An 18,327-nucleotide genomic window follows, 5' to 3' on the forward strand; every position below is an offset into this window, starting at 1 on the left:
CAAGGCAAGCACTGTACCACTTGAGCCACAGCGCCACTTCCAGTTTTCTAGTAGTTTAATGTAGATTGGAGTCTCACTGACTTTCCTGCCGGGGCTGGCTTTGAACTGTGATCCTCAGATCTCAGCCTCCTGTGTAGCTTGGCGTGAGCCACCGGTGCCCGGCTTGGAGCTATTTTTTAAGTGAAGCATTCTTATTAGTGATTTTGAATTTATTTATTTATTTTTACTATTTAGCTGTTTTTAAAAAAATTTAAATTTTATTGTAAAAGTGATGTACTGAGAGGCTAGAGTTACATAAGTCAGGTAATAAATGAATTTCCTTTAGAACAGTGTCACTTCCTCCCTCATCCTCAACCAGTTTTACCTCTTGACTTCCTTCCCCCGACTAAGTTGTATAGTTCATTTCCAACATAGTATCTAGTGAGGATCACTGCTGAATTGGTTCACCCTTTGTCCCACTGTTTCTGTGCTTCCCCTTCCCATCCCCAAATCAGATAAACTTACATGCAAGACAGAGTACAGAAATCAAAAATAGGGACAGAAGAGAATAAACCTAAGAAAAAAGGAAAGAAATAAAAAGAACCACAAACAGTGCAATTAAAAATCTCTCCCTTCCATTTCTTCGAGTTCATTTCAATAAGCATCATTTTATATGATCCAATGCACATAACTATTGAGCCCTTGTGATCTTCTCCTAAGACTATCCTCCTTTGTTCTCACTGTGTGAATGTTTAGACTGATGTTAAATTTATCATGTCTAAGTGTAATTATTTGTTTTGTGCTAACCATCTGGTTAATTGCAGATTTATAGGCACATTCTAATAATTACAAATGAGGAAACCATGCAGCCTGTGTTTCTGTGTGTCTGGCTTATTTTGCTTAGTGTAATTTTTTCCAAGTCTTTCTACTTCCTTAAGAATGGGGCAAAATTTTTTATTGTAAAGGAGATGTACAGAAGGTTTACAGTTAAGTAAGTCAGGTAATGAGTACATTTCCATTTGAACAGTGTCACTCCCTCCTTTATTCCCTCACAGTTTTTCCCCTCCCAAGGTAGTTCTTTTTAACAAAAGAAATGTGTTTTATTTTAATTTATATTATTATTATTTTTTTTTGTCGCTTGTGGGCCTTGAACTCTGGGCCTGAGCACTGTCCCTCAGCTCTTCAGCTCAAGGCTAGAGCTCTACCACTTGAGCTACAGCACCACTTCCAGCTTTCTGGTGGTTTATTGGAGATAAGGGTTTCACGGACTTTCCTGCCCTGGTTGGCTTTGAACTGTGATCCTCAGATCTCAGCCTCCTGAGTAGCTAGGATTATAGACGTGAGCCACCGGCGCCTGGCTTATTTTTAATATTTTTATTATCTTTAAATAGTTGTACAAAGGAGTTGCCATTCACCAAAGCAGATTATGAACACAGTGTGTCTTGATCCCTTTCAACTTACCCCTTTCAACATACTTACCCACCTCGAGCAACCTACTCTTTCCCTTATTGAATTATTATTATTATTATTACTCATGCATTGACTTTTTGCCTTTTAAAAAAGCAATTTATATGAACCATGCATCTTGATCTTTGTCACCAGTTTAACACCCTTTTACCCACTCCTTCCCTTATATTTCTTTTTTTTTTTTCTTTTTTGGGTCCGGTCATGGGGCCTCAACTCTGAGCTTGGGCGCTGTCCCTCAGTTCTTCAGCTCAAGGCTAGAACTCTACCACTTGAGCCACAGCACCACTTCCAGCGTTTTTCTTTTTGCTTATGTGGTGCTAAGGAATCGAACCCAGGGCCTCATGCATGCAAGGCAAGTGCTCTACCACTGAGCCACCTTCCCAGCCCCCCTTATATTTCCTAATTCTGTGTAGTATGCAATAATTCTTGCCTGGATTCTCTTCCCTTCTCCCCTCCCCCCATTCATCTACCCTTCTCGCCTTGGCTTTTCTCTTTCAAGTACCTATGTCCTGGAACTTATTTGGGGGGGGGCTTTGACTTTGTCTTTTAAATAATTATGTTATTTGTGCTCTCCATAGAGTCTATTCTATTTTAGTCAATTCATTTGTAATCCCTTGCTTACCACCCAGTGTGTTTCCTTGTAGATTTATAGGCACATTTTAACTACCACAAATGAGGGAAAGCATGCAATTTATGTCTCTCTGGGCCTGACTTACTTCACTCAGTATTTTTTTTCCAATTTTTTCTACTCTTTTACAATGGTAAATGGTAAAAATACCATTGTGCATTGAGGGACATATGGGTTGGTTTCATACGTAAATAGTGCTGGAATAAATATGGTTGTGCTGGTAGCTTTACTGTATCCTCGTTTGTGATCTTTTGGATAAATGCTCAGAAGTAGAATTGCTGGGTCATAAGGAAGCTCTAGTTTTTTAAGGAACCTTGGCACTGCTTTCCAGAATGGTTGAACAATCTTATATCCCTACCAACAGTGTCTATAGAGTTCCCTTTTGGCCACATCTCTGCCAGTATTTGTTATTGCTAGTTTTTTTGCTATTGACCATTCTAATTGGGGTGAGGTAGAACCTCAGTGTTGTTTTGATGAGCAATTCTTCCTGTGCCTAAGGGTCATTTTTACTTCATCTTCTGAGAAATCTCTCTTTAAGCCATTAATCCATTTATTAAGTGTGTTGTTGTTTCTTGAGGGTTTACTTTGTGAGGGTTTGATTTTTTTGAGCTCTAAGTATAGTAGTCCTTTGTCCCATGGATAGCTAGTGAAACTCTTCTCCCATCTTATGGGCTTACTATTTAGCTTATTAGCTATGTCCTTTACCACACAGAAACTTTTAAGTTTGACACAATTCTATTTATCCAGTATTTCTTAGATTTGTTGTGACTATGGATCTTTAAGGAAATTTTGACTTGTGCCTAGGACCCCTAGTGTTTCCTCTCCCCTTCCTGTAATATTTTCATGGTATCTGGACTTACATTGAGGTCTTTGATCCATTCAGGTACAAGGTGATATATAAGGATCTAGTTTCAGTTTTCTGCATCTGGCTAGCCAGTTTTGCTAGCACCATTTATTGAAGAGACTGTCTTTCTTCCAACCTATGTTTTTGTCTTCCTTATCAAATATTAGATGGTGATAGGTCTGTGGGTTCGTTTCTCAGTCTTCTATTCTGTTCCATTGGTCCTCAGTAGCTTTTCTGTATGCCAATAAGAAGATTGAGACTCAAATCAGGAAACAACCCATTTGTAATAGCCTCAAAAAAAGATACCTAGGAATTAACTTAAACAAAGATGTGAAGGAATGACCTCTATTGTGAAAACTACAAATTTGGAAAAAGAAATTGAAGACATTTCATGCTCCTAGAATAATTAACATTGTGAAAATGACAATACTGCCCAAAGCAATCCACCAATTCAATGCAGTACACATTAGTTCTATTGGAGGATTAAATGATTAAAGAATTTCAATTAGTTTAAAATTATTTAGAGGTTACAGAATTACAGTGACATTTTCTTTATAGAAATCTTAAGAAAGATTGTGTGTGTGTATGAGTGTCTGTGTGTGTGTGTGTGTGTGTGTGTGTGTGTGTGTGTGTGTGTGTGTGTGTGTGTGTGTGTGTGTGTGTTTACTGGTACTGGAGCATGAACCCCATATGGTTCTACACTCTTACTTGTCTCTTTTGCTGAAGGTTGGAGCTCTACTACTTGAGCCACATCTAAACATTTAGAAATATCTTAGTAAAATTAAGTACTGATGGCATGTGTAGAGAAAAAAATAAGTATATCTTGACTGGAAAGTTCAAAATAAAAATTAAAAGGGTCTATGTACAAAGTTGCAAGAAATTCTATATTAAGTAGTATTGGCTGTGAGTAGACCCTTATAGATGAATAAGAGTCTTTGTATTCATGATCAAATATGTATTATTATTATTATTTAAAAATAATTATCTCTATAGATTGTAAGAGATAGAGGAGAATGACAAAAAGTTTCATTGACCAAGATGCATTGTACTCAAAAAATGATACAAGTCGACATGTTGAATTGAAATCCCTTTGTAAAAGTACTTAAAAATAAAAATACTTTCATAACACTACTTACTCATTCTAAGTAATGCTGAAACTTCTAACAAATCAGATTCTGTGTAGTACTACAAAACTACAAATACTAGACTATAAATACTAAGTACTAGTGAAGCATTTAAAATTAGGAAATATGTGAGTTGGTGGTGTTATTACCCTGCAGATCATGTAGGGGAAAATGAGGCACAGCAAGGTTAAGTAACTTGCATAAAGTCACTCAGTAGCCAGAAACAGAGATGATATATCCAGTTTGCCTCTAGAATTCATGGCTACTACATTTCATTCATACCAAAGATCTCATGTGATACTGCCATTGAAATTCAAGACTCAGTTCACCTCCTGGCTTGACAGTTAATGAGTATGTGTGTCAGAGCAAAGTAGTTACTTTCTCCAAGTCTCAGTCTCCTTATTCTATTACTGTTAAGTAGTCATACAAAGAGGTATCAATTCAATGTGTCAGTTTATGAGTAATAATGCATTTTGATCAATATCACTCCTTTCATCAGTCTCCATATTCTTAAAGGACAAACTGTACTATCTTCTTTGTATTGGTTAGAGTGGGTGAGCTAAAACAAGTCCAAGATGTCCTCCTAGCACAGACAGAAGTCTTTATGAAGGTTAGATATGATTTCTGTTGTCATCACCAGTGTTGTATATGAATCCATGAAGTTTTAGGAGATGAGGGAAGAAGAAGGTTTGTAGACTTCATAGACGAAGTGACATCTCAGTTGAGTCTGGAAACATAGAAATTACTAGAGTTAGGAAGAAAAGCAGGTAAGTTCTGAAAGATGCCTATGACCTTGTGCCCTGGTTGTAGTTTGTAGGAAAGCTTGTCTTGTTCTATGCCTCCTCTCTTCCCTGTCTGCATAGATCTTCCCATCTGATTCAGCACTCTCAACTCAGTCCTCCTTACCGTCTCCTGATTTCTTAAACATACTAGGCAGACAACTGCCTGTGCCAAACCACCTGCTGTCTCATTGTTGGGAACATTCTGTCCCTAGAAACATACATGGCTCTCTTTACTTAAGTTTTGCTGAATTTGACCCTCTGTGGTTCTTCATTGACACCACTAAATGAAATTGCAATCTGCCCCTGACCTTAACCCTATCTCCCCTACATTCCAGCCCCTTGCTCTGGTTACATTTTTGTTGTTTGGATTGATCACCTTCTTTCACAATATGTAATGTACTGGTGTGAAATTGTTCTTGTTGTTTAATTTTTGTCTTCTACTAGTAAAATACCCCTCATCCTCTTTATCCTTTTTCTTCTTTTCCTTCCTCCCTCTTTGTTCTCCTCCCTCTGTCTCCTCCTCCTTTTTGCTGATATTTAGGCTTGAACAGTACTGGGGCTTTCATCTTACACTGTTACTTGACTTTTTTTTTTTTTTTTTAATTTAGTGCTGTCCTGGGGATTGAACTGAGGGTGTGAGCAGATGTCATTTCACTCTTTTGATCAAAGTGAGCACTCTACCACTTGAGACACAGCTCCACTTCCATTTTTTTGGTGGTTATTTGTAGATAAAGATCTAGCCAACTTTCCTGCCCAGTCTGGCTTTGAACACACAAATCCTCAGATCTTAAGCCTCTTGAGTAGCTAGAATTATAGGCCTGAGCCACCCAGCTATTGGTATGGATTTCTAATTTGGAACAGGCCCTGACATAATACAGGATACTAAATTAAGTTGTCTGATTGTTATAAATGTATTTGTCTCAATATTATTGGACAGTGGACATTCAGGAAAGAAAATATGCATAAATTATAGAGATTCAGAGGGCAGTCCAAAAGTACACATTTCTATTATTTCTTTGTTTTTAAAATATTGATCTCTAGAGTATCATATTTAGAGTGGTTTATTTCAAATACATAGTAGTTTTATATGAGTATATATGATGAGTATATTCATTTATTCAACTGCCATAATCATTTTACTGTGTATGTATCTTATAGCATTATGCTATGCACCTTAAATATAAAGCTGTCATATATATATTGCAATGTGATGATGCATTTCAGATTCTAAATGTTGAGTATATGTATGTATATGTGTGTGTACATATACATATATATATAAATACATATATACATACATACTGTTGGTAAATAAATTGGAAACCAAAACAGTGGCAGTATACCTGCAGTCCTTGCTACTCAGGAGGCTGAGATCTGAGGATGATCAAAGCTACTTCAGGCTCAAAAGTCTGTAAGACTCATGTCCAGTAACTCCCAAAAGGCTAGAAGTGGCTGAAGTGGTACAGTGCACACACACACACAACAACAACAACAACAAAATTACCCACCAAAAAAAATACAACAAAATACAGTAAATTGGGGACCTTTTCTTTGCTTCATAACGAATGAATAGCTTTCTAAAATAGCACCTGAAATTGTGACAACAGTGGCTCATAACTGTGATCCTAGCTAATCAGGAGGCTAAGATCTCAGGATCATCCTCCAAAGCCAGCCCAGGCAGGAAAGTCCATGAGAGTCTTACCTCAAATTAACCACTGGAGAGTCTGAGGTGGAGCAGTGGCTTAAATGATAGCAAAAAAGCTTAAGGACAGTGCCCAAGCCTGGAGTTCAAACCACAAGACCCAGCACAAAAAACGAAACTACGATATAATGGCACATGATTATTAAGGCTTCTTTCTGACTACTTAAAAAATGGTCTTGTTGATGTAAGTAGTTATATTTACATCAGCATTTTGTATTATGATATTTTTCTTCGCTTGCCTTAATAATATTTTGTGGTGGAAAAATAAACCTGTGTAACACCAAGGTTCAACCTTTAAAAGTAAAAGAGCACTGTACCTCATGTGGTTTTTCTGTACCTAAGTCATTACCTTCACCTAAGTCATTACCTTCACCTTATCTTCACATTTATCATTATTCTATTTTGCCATCCAATTTATGTTCTCAGCAGGGAGGCAAAGTTGCCCAGCGGAGGCCCACATTAGTTCTGGGCTGTAGATGAACTTGTTTAGACAAATGAAATGTCAGTTGTTTATGTCTCCACTTGGCAACTTGTGTCTGCCTTGCAGAATGTTTTAGTTTATTTCATTTTTTTATTTTGAAAAATACTGACTGACCAAACCATTTAGATAAGATGGTTGTCATTTTTCATGTGTCATGTTTTAAACCTCTGGATGATGTTACTGTAGTTTTATTCATCATATATTTTGTATTTAACATTTCATTTCACAGGCACTCCAGAAAGTCTGAAAGATCTAGCATCCCAAAACAGACTAGGAAAGGCACTGGCTCTGATGCGGAAAGGTAGGCGTGGGGGTGTACTGTCTGCCATCTTCTGTTTTCTTAGGGTCCTCAGGGTACTCTCACTCCCATTTGATGTGACCACCTCTGAATTCCACCTTGTGATGTTCAAAGGAGTTCTTGTAAACAGTTCTACTCTTTTGTGGGAATAGTGTAATTGAAGAATGTGGAAGGGAGCCATTAAATACTAAGTTATTTTATTTTATTATTTTTAGTTATGCAGAGGGCTTTCAGTTCAGCATGTCGTGTATGAGCATAGTATGTCTCTATCAATGTCACCCCTTCCATTGTTCTTCATACATATTAAGTTTAAAGAGCACTTGTAATTTTCTCTTCTTTGGTCATTGGGATGACTAATAAGGATTAAATCAATACTGGTCTTGATATACATTTTAGGAACTAATACTCTGTTTCTCAGATTATGTGAAATACTTTCAATAGAATATACAAATATCTGAGGTTCAATGGTCCATCTGAATGTCATCTAAGCAAATCTCTTATTTACAAATGGGTAGTGTGTTTCTTGTGTTTTTCAAGTACAAATATATACTGAGATTGCATAAAAATTACAAGGAATTACTAAACATTTGTTTACAGTTCATCCAATTCCATAAAGCTTTGTGGAGTATTTTAGGTGCAATATAATGAGATTTTTTTATGAATAGGAAAACATCTGAGTGGTTCAAGTACTGTATAGTGATTGTCTTTTATCTTAAAATTGTTGAGAACATGTGTGGGGACACAGATGCAAGTGAATCAGTGTATTCATATATCATAGATGCTACAGAGTTATGAAAAAGTACATTGAAAATATAGAAATGAGTAAGGTTAGAAGAAATGATGAAATGTTTCATAAATTAGTTTTACTAATCTAAATGCACATGTGAAAGCAAATGTGAGGAGTAGAGTGTTTCATGAACAAGACCAATGTAAGAAAATTCTTTAAGGTTTGAATACCATTGGCACCACTGGCTCATGCCTGTAATCCTAGTTACTCAGGAGGCCGAGAAGATCTGAGGTTTGTGGATCAAAGCCAGCCCAGACAGGAAATTCCACCCAAAAAAATTGGAAGAGGAGTGGCACAAGTAGTTCAGTGCTATTCTTGAGTAAGAAAGCTCAAGACAGCACCTAGGCCCTTAGTAAAAGTCCCAGGACCCCCCACCCCACACACACAGCAAGAAAAAGAGAGAGGGAGGAGGGAGGGAAGAAGGGAGGGAAGAGAAAAGGAGGGAGAGAGGGGAGAGAGGGGGAGGAATAGATTTGAAATACTTTCTTGAGTTTGGAGAAAGTGCACCAATTTTTGGAGTGGAGAATAGAAATCAAGGGATGGGACAAAGGGTTGAAAATAAAATGGAGACAACCTGAAAAAAAAAGAATAACAAGTCTCTGGCATGTTAAAACTGTGTTAAAAATCTCAGTATTTTTATGAGTCATTGATATGCTTTAACCATGGTTCATGGATGATCAGATTTAAAACTTGGGTGGCATTTTGGAAGGTGGATCCAAAGATCCAGGGGTAGATGGAAGACACCAGTTAGACTATAGTAGGCTTGGCTGACATGGAATCTGTACAATTCAGTGATTCATTTCAGTGATTCATTTCATTTAGAAATATGTGCAAGGTATGTATTAAGGATGTATTAAGGTTAGGAACAACTTAGAGGCAAAAATGAAAACTTTCCAGTAAATAGAGATCTGGAAAGGATCTGAAAAGGAAGCTAAGGGATGTGAGATGAAATTTACTCATGGAAAGTGGTCCATGGATATATTGACTATTTAGAAAAGTTTGGAGAGTGTAATTTATACTATAATAATGATCCAGAGTACTTAAAAAAATACACAAAGGAGTTGAACATTGAGTAAAGAAATGAATCATTAAAGAAATGAATGGATGAATAGATGAATAGTTCTAACAGATACATGAAACAACACCGATTATGTTTCATCTTTCATATTCTTTAATGCAAACCAGCTAACAGAAATAGAAAACTGTTATCTTTCATATGGGTAGCTTTGTTTGGTTATAATTACAGTTCTTCATTGACTCTTATTGGAGTAGAAAACTCATGCTTAGATTTTTTTAAGTGAATTGTTGAATAGGTAGATATACAAGAAGAATTGACTTGGATTTTCTATGTTACTTTAGTTCTGATTTCTCCAGAAGATACTTTAAATTGATGGCTAGCTTAAAATGAAGTGAATTCACAATACAAATTCTACATACATTGATTTTGATTTGGTGATGCTGAGGATGAAGCCCAGGACCTCACATCTGCTAGGCAGACACTTGTGTAGATCCATGATCTGCACATTCATTCGTGATCAGTGTGAATTAACAACTCCCCTTCCAATTATGTATTAGCTCTTGCAAATGCACAGGAAATGATCATGATGTTTAGATGCCTTTTGTTGGTCTTATCAAATGTAGCTTCACAAGAATAGCCTTGGATGAAAATGTTTTAAAAGATATGATGGGCAGTTGGAGATAATGGACAGGAAGGAACTGATTTCTATCTTCTGTGCCTGGCCAATTAAAGTGGTCCTTCCTTTGGAATGTCCTCGTTCAGATAAAGCACTTAGCTTTTTCCTTTATGTAAAATTCAGCTATAAGCCCTGCTAGCATCATTTCCATTCTAGCAACTCTTCCTCTTGTAGAACTTAAACTCTGCAGTCTGTGACATACTCTGTTTAGACTATGATTTGGAATTGTTTGAAGGTGCACTTTTTATCATGTACTGTTTGCTATTAGAATGAGCTTATGAAGGTTTTCATCGCTGGAGGAGTCATTTGATGACCATGTATACCACTGCCTACCTATCCTTTTTTTTTTTTTTTTTTTTTTGGCGCTTGTGCAGCTTGAACTCTGGGCCTGGGCACTGTCCCTCAGCTCTTCAGCTCAAAGCTAGTGCTCTACCACTTGAGCCACAGCACCACTTCCAGTTTTCTGGTGGTTTATTGGAGATAAGAGTATTGTGGACTTTACTGCCTGGGCTGGCTTTGAACTGTGATCCTCAGATCTCAGCCTCCTGAGTAGCTAAGATTACAGGTGTGAGCCACTGATGATGCCTGCCCTGCCCATTCTTTAGCTAGTCATAAATAAAGCTCCAGAATGTATTTCTTGGCTTCACTAGAAGCAATTAACTATAAAGCTATTTGTACCCATGGAGTTGACTAAAATGGCAAGGTTCTAGTGAGCATTATAGTTCAGGTTGAAACACTACTCTTAGATGAAGAAAGAAGGTGGGATTGAACTCAATGGTTAATATGAAGCATCTGGAAATGTTGAGCTGGAGTGTTCACATACATATATAAATACAACAGGCTGAGTTCTCCTTCAAGGCTCTCTTCATATATTCATTTTCCAAATTGTCAGAATTGTTCTGTTGAGTTCTGCCAAATAATTAGATGTATTTATGTTTTGTGTTAAAAGATTGTTTACCCTGGGATGTGAAATTACAGTTTTGTACTTCATGTCAAAGAAACAAGTCTCATCTCACCAGTTTAATGTTAGAATTAGACAGACCTGTGTGGATTTACATGTTATCTCTGATTTTTGACAAATCTATGACCCTAGCCTCATATTTCTAAAACAATAATAATTATAACATCCCAGGATTGAAACTACATCATTGAGGAAGTATATATACATACTTTCATGATCGGAGACTTACAATCAGAGACATACGCAAATTTTGATGATCAGTTAAGAGTAATTGTTTCTCTTCCATCATTCATTCTCCTCTTCTTTCTCTAACATGATCCCTCCAAGTCTCTTCCCTTGTTTTTACATCCTTACATTCTTAGCACATCTCATTTTATTAAAAAGAAAAAACCTCAGTATCCTGGATTCTCTTAGGTTTTCATTTCCAGGCCACAGATTTTCTTAATTCTCTTTTCCAAACTAAACTATCTCTGTCTCCATTGTTTCTCCTCTCTCATCAAAGTGCGCATTATCTCCCTACTTTATTCATGTTTGTAGAATTCAGCCTGTAGCCACAATTCTGCCTTACATAGGGAAAGTGTTGTTCCTTCTGGGCTTCTTGTCCTCACCACAGATTGGCTAATGTCAGAACCTTTTCCTTACCAATGGGTAAAGCAGAACTTGTGCTAAATGATTGATCTTGAACACAATAGGTTATTTTCGGTTCTGGAAGCCTCTTTGTGGTTCAGCAGCTTGAACACTAAGTCAAGTACTCTGGTGCTGTACAATATTCACCCGAAAAGCTACTGATCAACTCCTTAAGTTACTTTTTATACCTTTACCATTCAGTTGAGTACCACATAAAGTCAACCTAATTAGTGACATTTCAGGTCATATTCAAGTTGTCCTTTCTGGGTTTAGAAATGTCATTGATAATGCAGGAAATTTTAGTAAAATTGCAATGATTATGAAATTTCACAGTACTAGGGTGAAAATTATAGGGTAGAAATTTCAAACCTCATTCAGAACGTGTATTTTGGATAAGTTGCTTCTCATTTCCTTTATCACTGAAAATAAAATTGCTTCTTTATAATCCTTCCCATATCAATTTTATACACTTAAGATCATGTGAAAGCCAATTCAGAATGAATGAACAGTACAGCGAATATTGTCTGTTTTCATTTTTCTTTGGAAATGGAGGTGATAGGTTTGCAATGTATAACAACAGAGACTAATAAACCGTTAAGCCATGGCTCCAGAAGAGAAAATACGCTATTACTAAAGACCTAAGCTGTACCTCTTTGCTATGGACAGCTTAATATTTTCTCAGAGATATCTGTTGACTCAGAGATATCTGAGTCAAAATCCTGTCTCTGTGAAAATTAATTTACTGACAAGGAAGATTTTTCAATATAAATGTAAGCTCAATAAATTGTTCATTAATACTCTTTTGGTGATTATTATTTATATGTTGTTCTCATGCACAAAACCATGCAATAAACACATTTCACATCGTTTCTTCCAAAGGGGGAGATGATACCTCATTCCTTCTGAAAGCATAATACTTAGTAGGTATTTGGATTGTTTGTTTATACTGAAAATGATAACAATATGAAAGTATGAAACTGTCTTAAATAAGTATACACATATTAGTTAGTTTGCTGGTTAGTTTATATCAATGCTGGATCCTGAACTCAGGCCACAGCTCTTGCTCAAGGCTAGTGCTCTACCAATTGAGCCATGCCTCCCGCTCTTTGTTGGTTAATTAGACAAAGAGTTTCTTGAGTTTGTCTGCCTGGACTGGTTTCTAACCACTATCCTCAGGTCTCAGCCTCTTGAATAGGATTACAGGCATGAACTACCAGAGCCTGGCTTCAAAAATTGGTTTTTAATTATTTATTTTTAATTTTTAAAATTATTTTAGGTATTTGTACAAAGCAATCTCAATTCAACTTGCCAGTTAAAATCTTTAGTTTAAAAAATGTCTTCATCATAATTTTAAACACCATGAAGATAATTGCTGATATTTTAGCAAATACCTTTTAAGTGCATATGAGAATCTGTGACTTACTCATATATCAGCCATTTCCACTCAGTGAGTTGTATAAAATTATTTTTGCTTTAGTAATCTCAAAAGGTGTCCTCCTGCCATAAATTTAATGGTTGCAAAGTAACTTACGAGCACTGTAAAAAACATACTCATCGTTCTGTGCTTTATTTCCTCTTGAAGGCCAGTCCTTGACATAGTCTTGTACTTACTGTTGTAATTTCACTCCCTCATTTGGTCAGCCTGACGTCATTAAGCTCCTGCTATCTGTACAGGTATATTTTAGGTACCAGAGAGAGCCCAACAACAACAATTAAAATAAAAGAAAAAAGACAGAAGTCTCTACCCTCAGAGAAATCAGAAAGGGTTTATTACAATAGAGAAACCTAGATCAGCCCTCTTAAAAAACTACAAGACATTGACATTGATTGGAACTCCATTTCAATAATTGTGTGATGGATTGTCTTCTGGTTCTTGGGGGAAAAAAATCACAATCTTGTACAGACTAATCAGCTTCTCCTTGGACATATGTGTTGGTATAAATTGAATTTGAACTTGCTGACTGAAGATCTTTTTTGGCCCTAATGTTTTAGGGTTCTCCCACCATGTCTTTCTAGAAGGGGATACGCAGCCCCAAGAGCAACTGGTCAAGCAGTCATTAGGGGAAAACATCCCGCTCGCTCCAGATCGAGTGAGCACTCTAGTGTCAGAACTATGTGTTCTATGCACCACCTTCCCCCCGGAGGCTCGGCGCCACCTTCTCCACTTCTGACAAGGTTGCTATTCAGTGTCCAGCCAGCATTCATGTCCTGCTCCGGGTGTTGGTGTGGTGTTGTACCTTCCTGAGCACTCCAAGCTTTCACTCATTTTTTTGACCCATAGTTTGAATCCTCTCTTTGTGGTACTTAAACCTCTCCTTCATCTTCAATTACTTGCATCTCTCTTCACTGTGCTGGCCATATTCTATAATTCCTGCCAATTAACTACCATTGAAAAGCAAACTTACCCGTGTTATGTGCTTTCATTTGTTTGTGGCATATCCATATATAATTTATCAGATATGTGGAATTCTTTATGACAAATGACTCAGAATTTAATATGTATTTGCTTTGAAAAGTGTTAAGAGGAATTTAAAAAGGTAACCTTTACGTGTTCATAAAATCTTAGTGTATTTTAAAGTTTTTCACTTAAAAAAATTGGAGGTCATAAAATAAAATAATTGAATGCCAGCAAGTCATTTTAATTCTGGACAGGGAAACATGTCTGCATGCTTCTCAAATTTTCATTTGTAATTTCAATTGCCACATCAATGTATCTCATAGCATGTGCCCAGGGTTTTCTTAAATACTTTTTCAAGGTTTTTTCCCACTTAAAAATAAAGGATTTACAGCAAGAATTTCCCATTAATTATAAGCAGTCTAAAGCATGTAGCAATTCAGTTGTAGCCCATTCAGGCAACAGCCTTTCATCACTAATTTTCTTTTTGTCTTTTTAAAACCCAAAGGCTGTGATTAAATATATTTGGTTGATCACTCACAGAAAGAATTAATTTGTCTAATAAATAGGACTTCATCGAAAACTAATAAGAACTGGGTCTGATTCAGCCCAGTTCATTCTGCAGAGCAGTACATGACAGTATATGTCAACTCTAGTTCCTTTTTTGTAACATACCTTTGACATCTATGAAAATATTTGAGTTTCCATCCAATGGCTCAGTTACTTTTATGCTTATTGTAGTAGTAACAGGAAGAAGAAAAAGATCATGGTCAGGTTGTATTGGAATTTCAGCTCCCTTCTCTGCTTTTTGTCTGCAGAATGCAAAGACAAGGAAGTTCCAGCCAATCTCCCCCAACAGACAGCGGCCTGGGCAGCCGGAGGGGAAGACAGCTTCCACAGGTGCCGGTGAGGAGCGGCAGTATAGAACAAGGTATCCCACAGAGACACATCCTAGTCCAAAACTCTTGGTGTGGAGAACCTCCCCCTTTGATACTCTTTTTTATTAAACAAATAGTGTTTTGATTATATGTAGTTTGATGGGTCCTAAAAACAATGAACCCTTTTAGAACTTTATCCATAGCATGTGGTTTTGGTGATTTGTAGTATATGCTAATTTTTGCTGAGTAAATGGTTCTTTCACAGGATGGAGGAATCCCCACAGGCAGTTTCAAAGATTTAAAGGTAGAAGATTAAAAACTTAAAAACATTAGGACAATTTGATTTTGTGGATATTAAAAGACTTCATACACACTATTTTTCAAACTTCTAAAACTTAAATACAGTCATACTGAATGTATTACTAGATTTTAAAGTTTTTCACTTGATTGGTGATATCTTACATTTTTACATGAAAAGTGAATATAAATTTGGATGTCTTTTGTCAATAATCATTTTAAGCAAGTATGCATTGTTTTATTTTAGGAAGAAGAAAATTTGTGTGTGTGTGTGTGTGTGTGTGAGAGAGAGAGAGAGAGAGAGAGAAAAAAAGAGAGAGAGAGAGAGAGATCTGAAACTGAATTCGAAACTACTTGAGTACCAGGTGAAAGTAGTATTTTTTATGTGCTCAATGTCTCAGGACTTATTCTTAGTATTTTTTAGACAGTGGTCCTTACTTTAGATGTAAAACTACTGAAATATTTTCTAATTGGAGGTTTTATTATAAATGCAAGAGAGGGGGCTGGGAAGGTGGCTCAGTGGTAGAGCGCTTGCCTTGCATGCATGAGGCCCTGGATTCAATTCCTCAGCACCACATAAGCAAAAAGAAAAAAGCCGGAAGTGGCGCTGTGGCTCAAGTGGTAGAGCACTAGCCTTGAGCTGAAGAGCTGAGGGACAGCGCCCAGGCCCAGAGTTCAGGCCCATGACTGGACCCCCAAAAAAATAAAATAAATGCAAGGGAGATTTATTTAAAGCACATACTGAAATTTGAAATTTTTCATCCCTATGGGACAACTAAAAATTTAAATTTTGAATAGTTTTCAAGAGTTACTTATTACTGAAGTAGTGGAGGGTGCTGGGTACATAGTCACTTAATTGAAGTGTTATATCAAATGTATCAGAATTGTTAAATTTCTGAGAAAAGGAAAACATTGTTTCATAGACTTACATGACATAATGCGCCTTGCAGAATATTCGATTATAGAACAGTGTGTAGGTTTTTAGAGGAATCAACTTAGTAAGTAGGGCTGGTTTTGTAAATTCTGAGTTTGCATTTTTTAAAAATCTTACTTTCGGTTGATATATCATGCTTTAGTTTTCACAGTTGCTGTAAAATAATTCATGCAATCAAGAAAATGTGTTTTTGTGAAGCTCTTGGGTTTTTTCTGCAATAATAGTTAATGTATTAGAATTATCCATTCAGTGTGTTCAATGGATATTCTATTTTCTGGGAATATTTTGAGAAGATGATTTAAAATTAATGATAGTTAAATTCTATGTATAAGCTGGAAAAAATTTATTTAGAAATAAAAACTTTTTAAAGTTATTCATGAACTCCTGTTGCACAACTGAAAAACTTCAAAATTTGGTGTTTACTAATATTTTCAGTGTCACTAATCATATTGATATTCAAAAAGTTGCTAGCCCAAAATTCTTTGCATTTCCTCCAGTTGCAAGTAAAATGCTGTATGAGTTCCAATTGTATAAGTTTATTAATATAATTCTAACATATTGAGAGACTCTAGTTCTGTTACTGCTGCAGAAATAAGAATTGCTCATGTGAAATCAGTTGGATTGTATATTGGATTTTTAAAAATCTCGTGTTCCACTGTTATCTCAGTATTGCTGTTCATGGTATTCGTATTTACAGTTATCTTTCAGAAAAATTATCAATTTGTAAGGATTGAAGTTGAGGTGGAAGAAGAGAGTGACATTGGTGGAATTATTTCGATACTTAATATCACAAATATACTAGGAAACCCTTTGGGTCATTTGCCCTTCTTGGTGTATATGGTCTTAAAAGTCATGCAGATAAAGCTTTGAAAAACTGGTGACAAGCATGTGCCTAGATGTTCTTCTATAAGTGTAATAGATATGGTTACCTTACGATGTTAATGTATGTGTGGAACTTCTTGTAGATGATCTGACTGTCTATATTATCTTCTTATAAAATACGTTTTCAAGGGGAAACTGCTAATGTGATCCATGGGTTTTCCTTCATGTTTATCTTAGTCTACTCACAATGGATTTGACTTTTCTTAAAGCTACAGCATTATATTATTTTTTTCTTTCAAATGCATTTCCTAAACGTTAATTCTTTCTTACTTGAGGTTTAATGTTGACTGCAGTTTGCTTGTAATTCATTAATCCTCTAGTATCCTTGAATTCCTTTTGGTCTTTTCTGTTTTGTTTTTAATACAGGGTGGTTTCATGAGTTCTAAAACTTTATTTATTAATAGATTTGTTAAACAACCAGTTGGTAAGAGCATATTTCTGAAGGTTTAGCTTCCTAGTGGTAAAACTTCTTAATATAGTTTATAAAATAATTTTGTTCCTAAAGTTTCTGCAAACAGTTCTTTGCATTATTGTTTTAGGTTGTATGACAATTTGTTTTTCTTGTAAAGGGAGTCGACAATGTTATCTTTGTACCATAAAAGCAATACCTCCTGTTTTAAAGGCTAGCATAGAGAAAGATATGTTAGACGGGTGCTAGTGGTTCACACCTGTAATTCTAGCTACTTAGAAGGCTGAGACATGAGAACCCTCATTCAAAGCCATGGTTGAAAGCTAACCTTAGCAAGAAAGTCTGTGAGATGCTTATCTCCAAATAAACACCAAAATTCCAGAAGTAGAGCTGTGGCTCTAGTGTGGAGCAATAACCTTGACCATCAAAGCTCAGGAACAGTACCCAGGCCCTGAGTTCAAGCCCCAGAACCAGCACACACGATAAAAAAAGAGAAACAAGATATGTTAATAAACATTCCTTTCAGTTTATTAATTTTTGAAAAAGTACTTTGAAGTTTCTTTTTCAAGTAGGAAATGCTAGCCTGTTTTCTGTATGACATCTGGTCATGTTGGAATATAATTGCTACAATAAAGAAATAATTTGCTACAATAAAGATTTTGAGACAAAAGTAGTTGAAGAGTAGTAGTTTGTAACTTAAGTAACTCTCACAATAGTGAAAGATGAAAGCAAAGACTTACGGAATTTCTTTGGCTATATTTCAACACTGTATTTCACCTTAGTACTTATATAGAACAAGGCTGAATGCCATTGATTGCATAAGAATGTGTGTTGTTTCAAAACATATCAGTGACTTTTTTTGTGCTCACTTGGATGTCTTCTAAAGAAGTATTGAAAGATCATTCACAAACTAACAGTGGTATGCATATTAATTGTGAACATTATAGTTGCTTATTAATTACACTGCCTAAAACTCTTAAGAGTAGTCATCTTCAAAATTCTCTAGGGAGGCCCTGATACTTCAATGAATACTATGCTAACTTGAGTAGAGAAAAAGCTTTATGAAATGTCTAAGAAATAAAATATGCAAAACAAAGTAATTTTAGTATGGAATACTTTAATAAAATTAATATGACAAGGAAGAAAAAATACAGAAAT

General features: G+C 36.0%; 1 protein-coding gene across 32 annotated transcripts in view; it reads left to right on the forward strand.

Moving 5' to 3' along the window:
- Rims1 (regulating synaptic membrane exocytosis 1) overlaps positions 1–18,327 on the forward strand; it is a 505,606-nt gene that overhangs the window by 376,289 nt on the left and 110,990 nt on the right. For 15 of the 32 annotated variants that reach the window (XM_070012125.1, XM_070012126.1, XM_070012108.1 and 12 more), the window contains 3 exons: positions 7,237–7,308; positions 13,367–13,549; positions 14,588–14,700. In XM_070012125.1, coding sequence (XP_069868226.1) covers positions 7,237–7,308; positions 13,367–13,549; positions 14,588–14,700 — 368 coding nt within the window. The remainder of the gene's footprint in view (positions 1–7,236; positions 7,309–13,366; positions 13,550–14,587; positions 14,701–18,327) is intronic. The other 17 variants (XR_011369887.1, XM_070012120.1, XM_070012130.1 and 14 more) reach the window with 3 other exon arrangements.

Source organism: Dipodomys merriami, unplaced genomic scaffold, assembly GCF_024711535.1.
Source record: "Dipodomys merriami isolate MVZ:Mamm:240054 unplaced genomic scaffold, mDipMer1.0.p SCAF_89, whole genome shotgun sequence".
NCBI classification, from domain to species: domain Eukaryota; kingdom Metazoa; phylum Chordata; class Mammalia; order Rodentia; family Heteromyidae; genus Dipodomys; species Dipodomys merriami.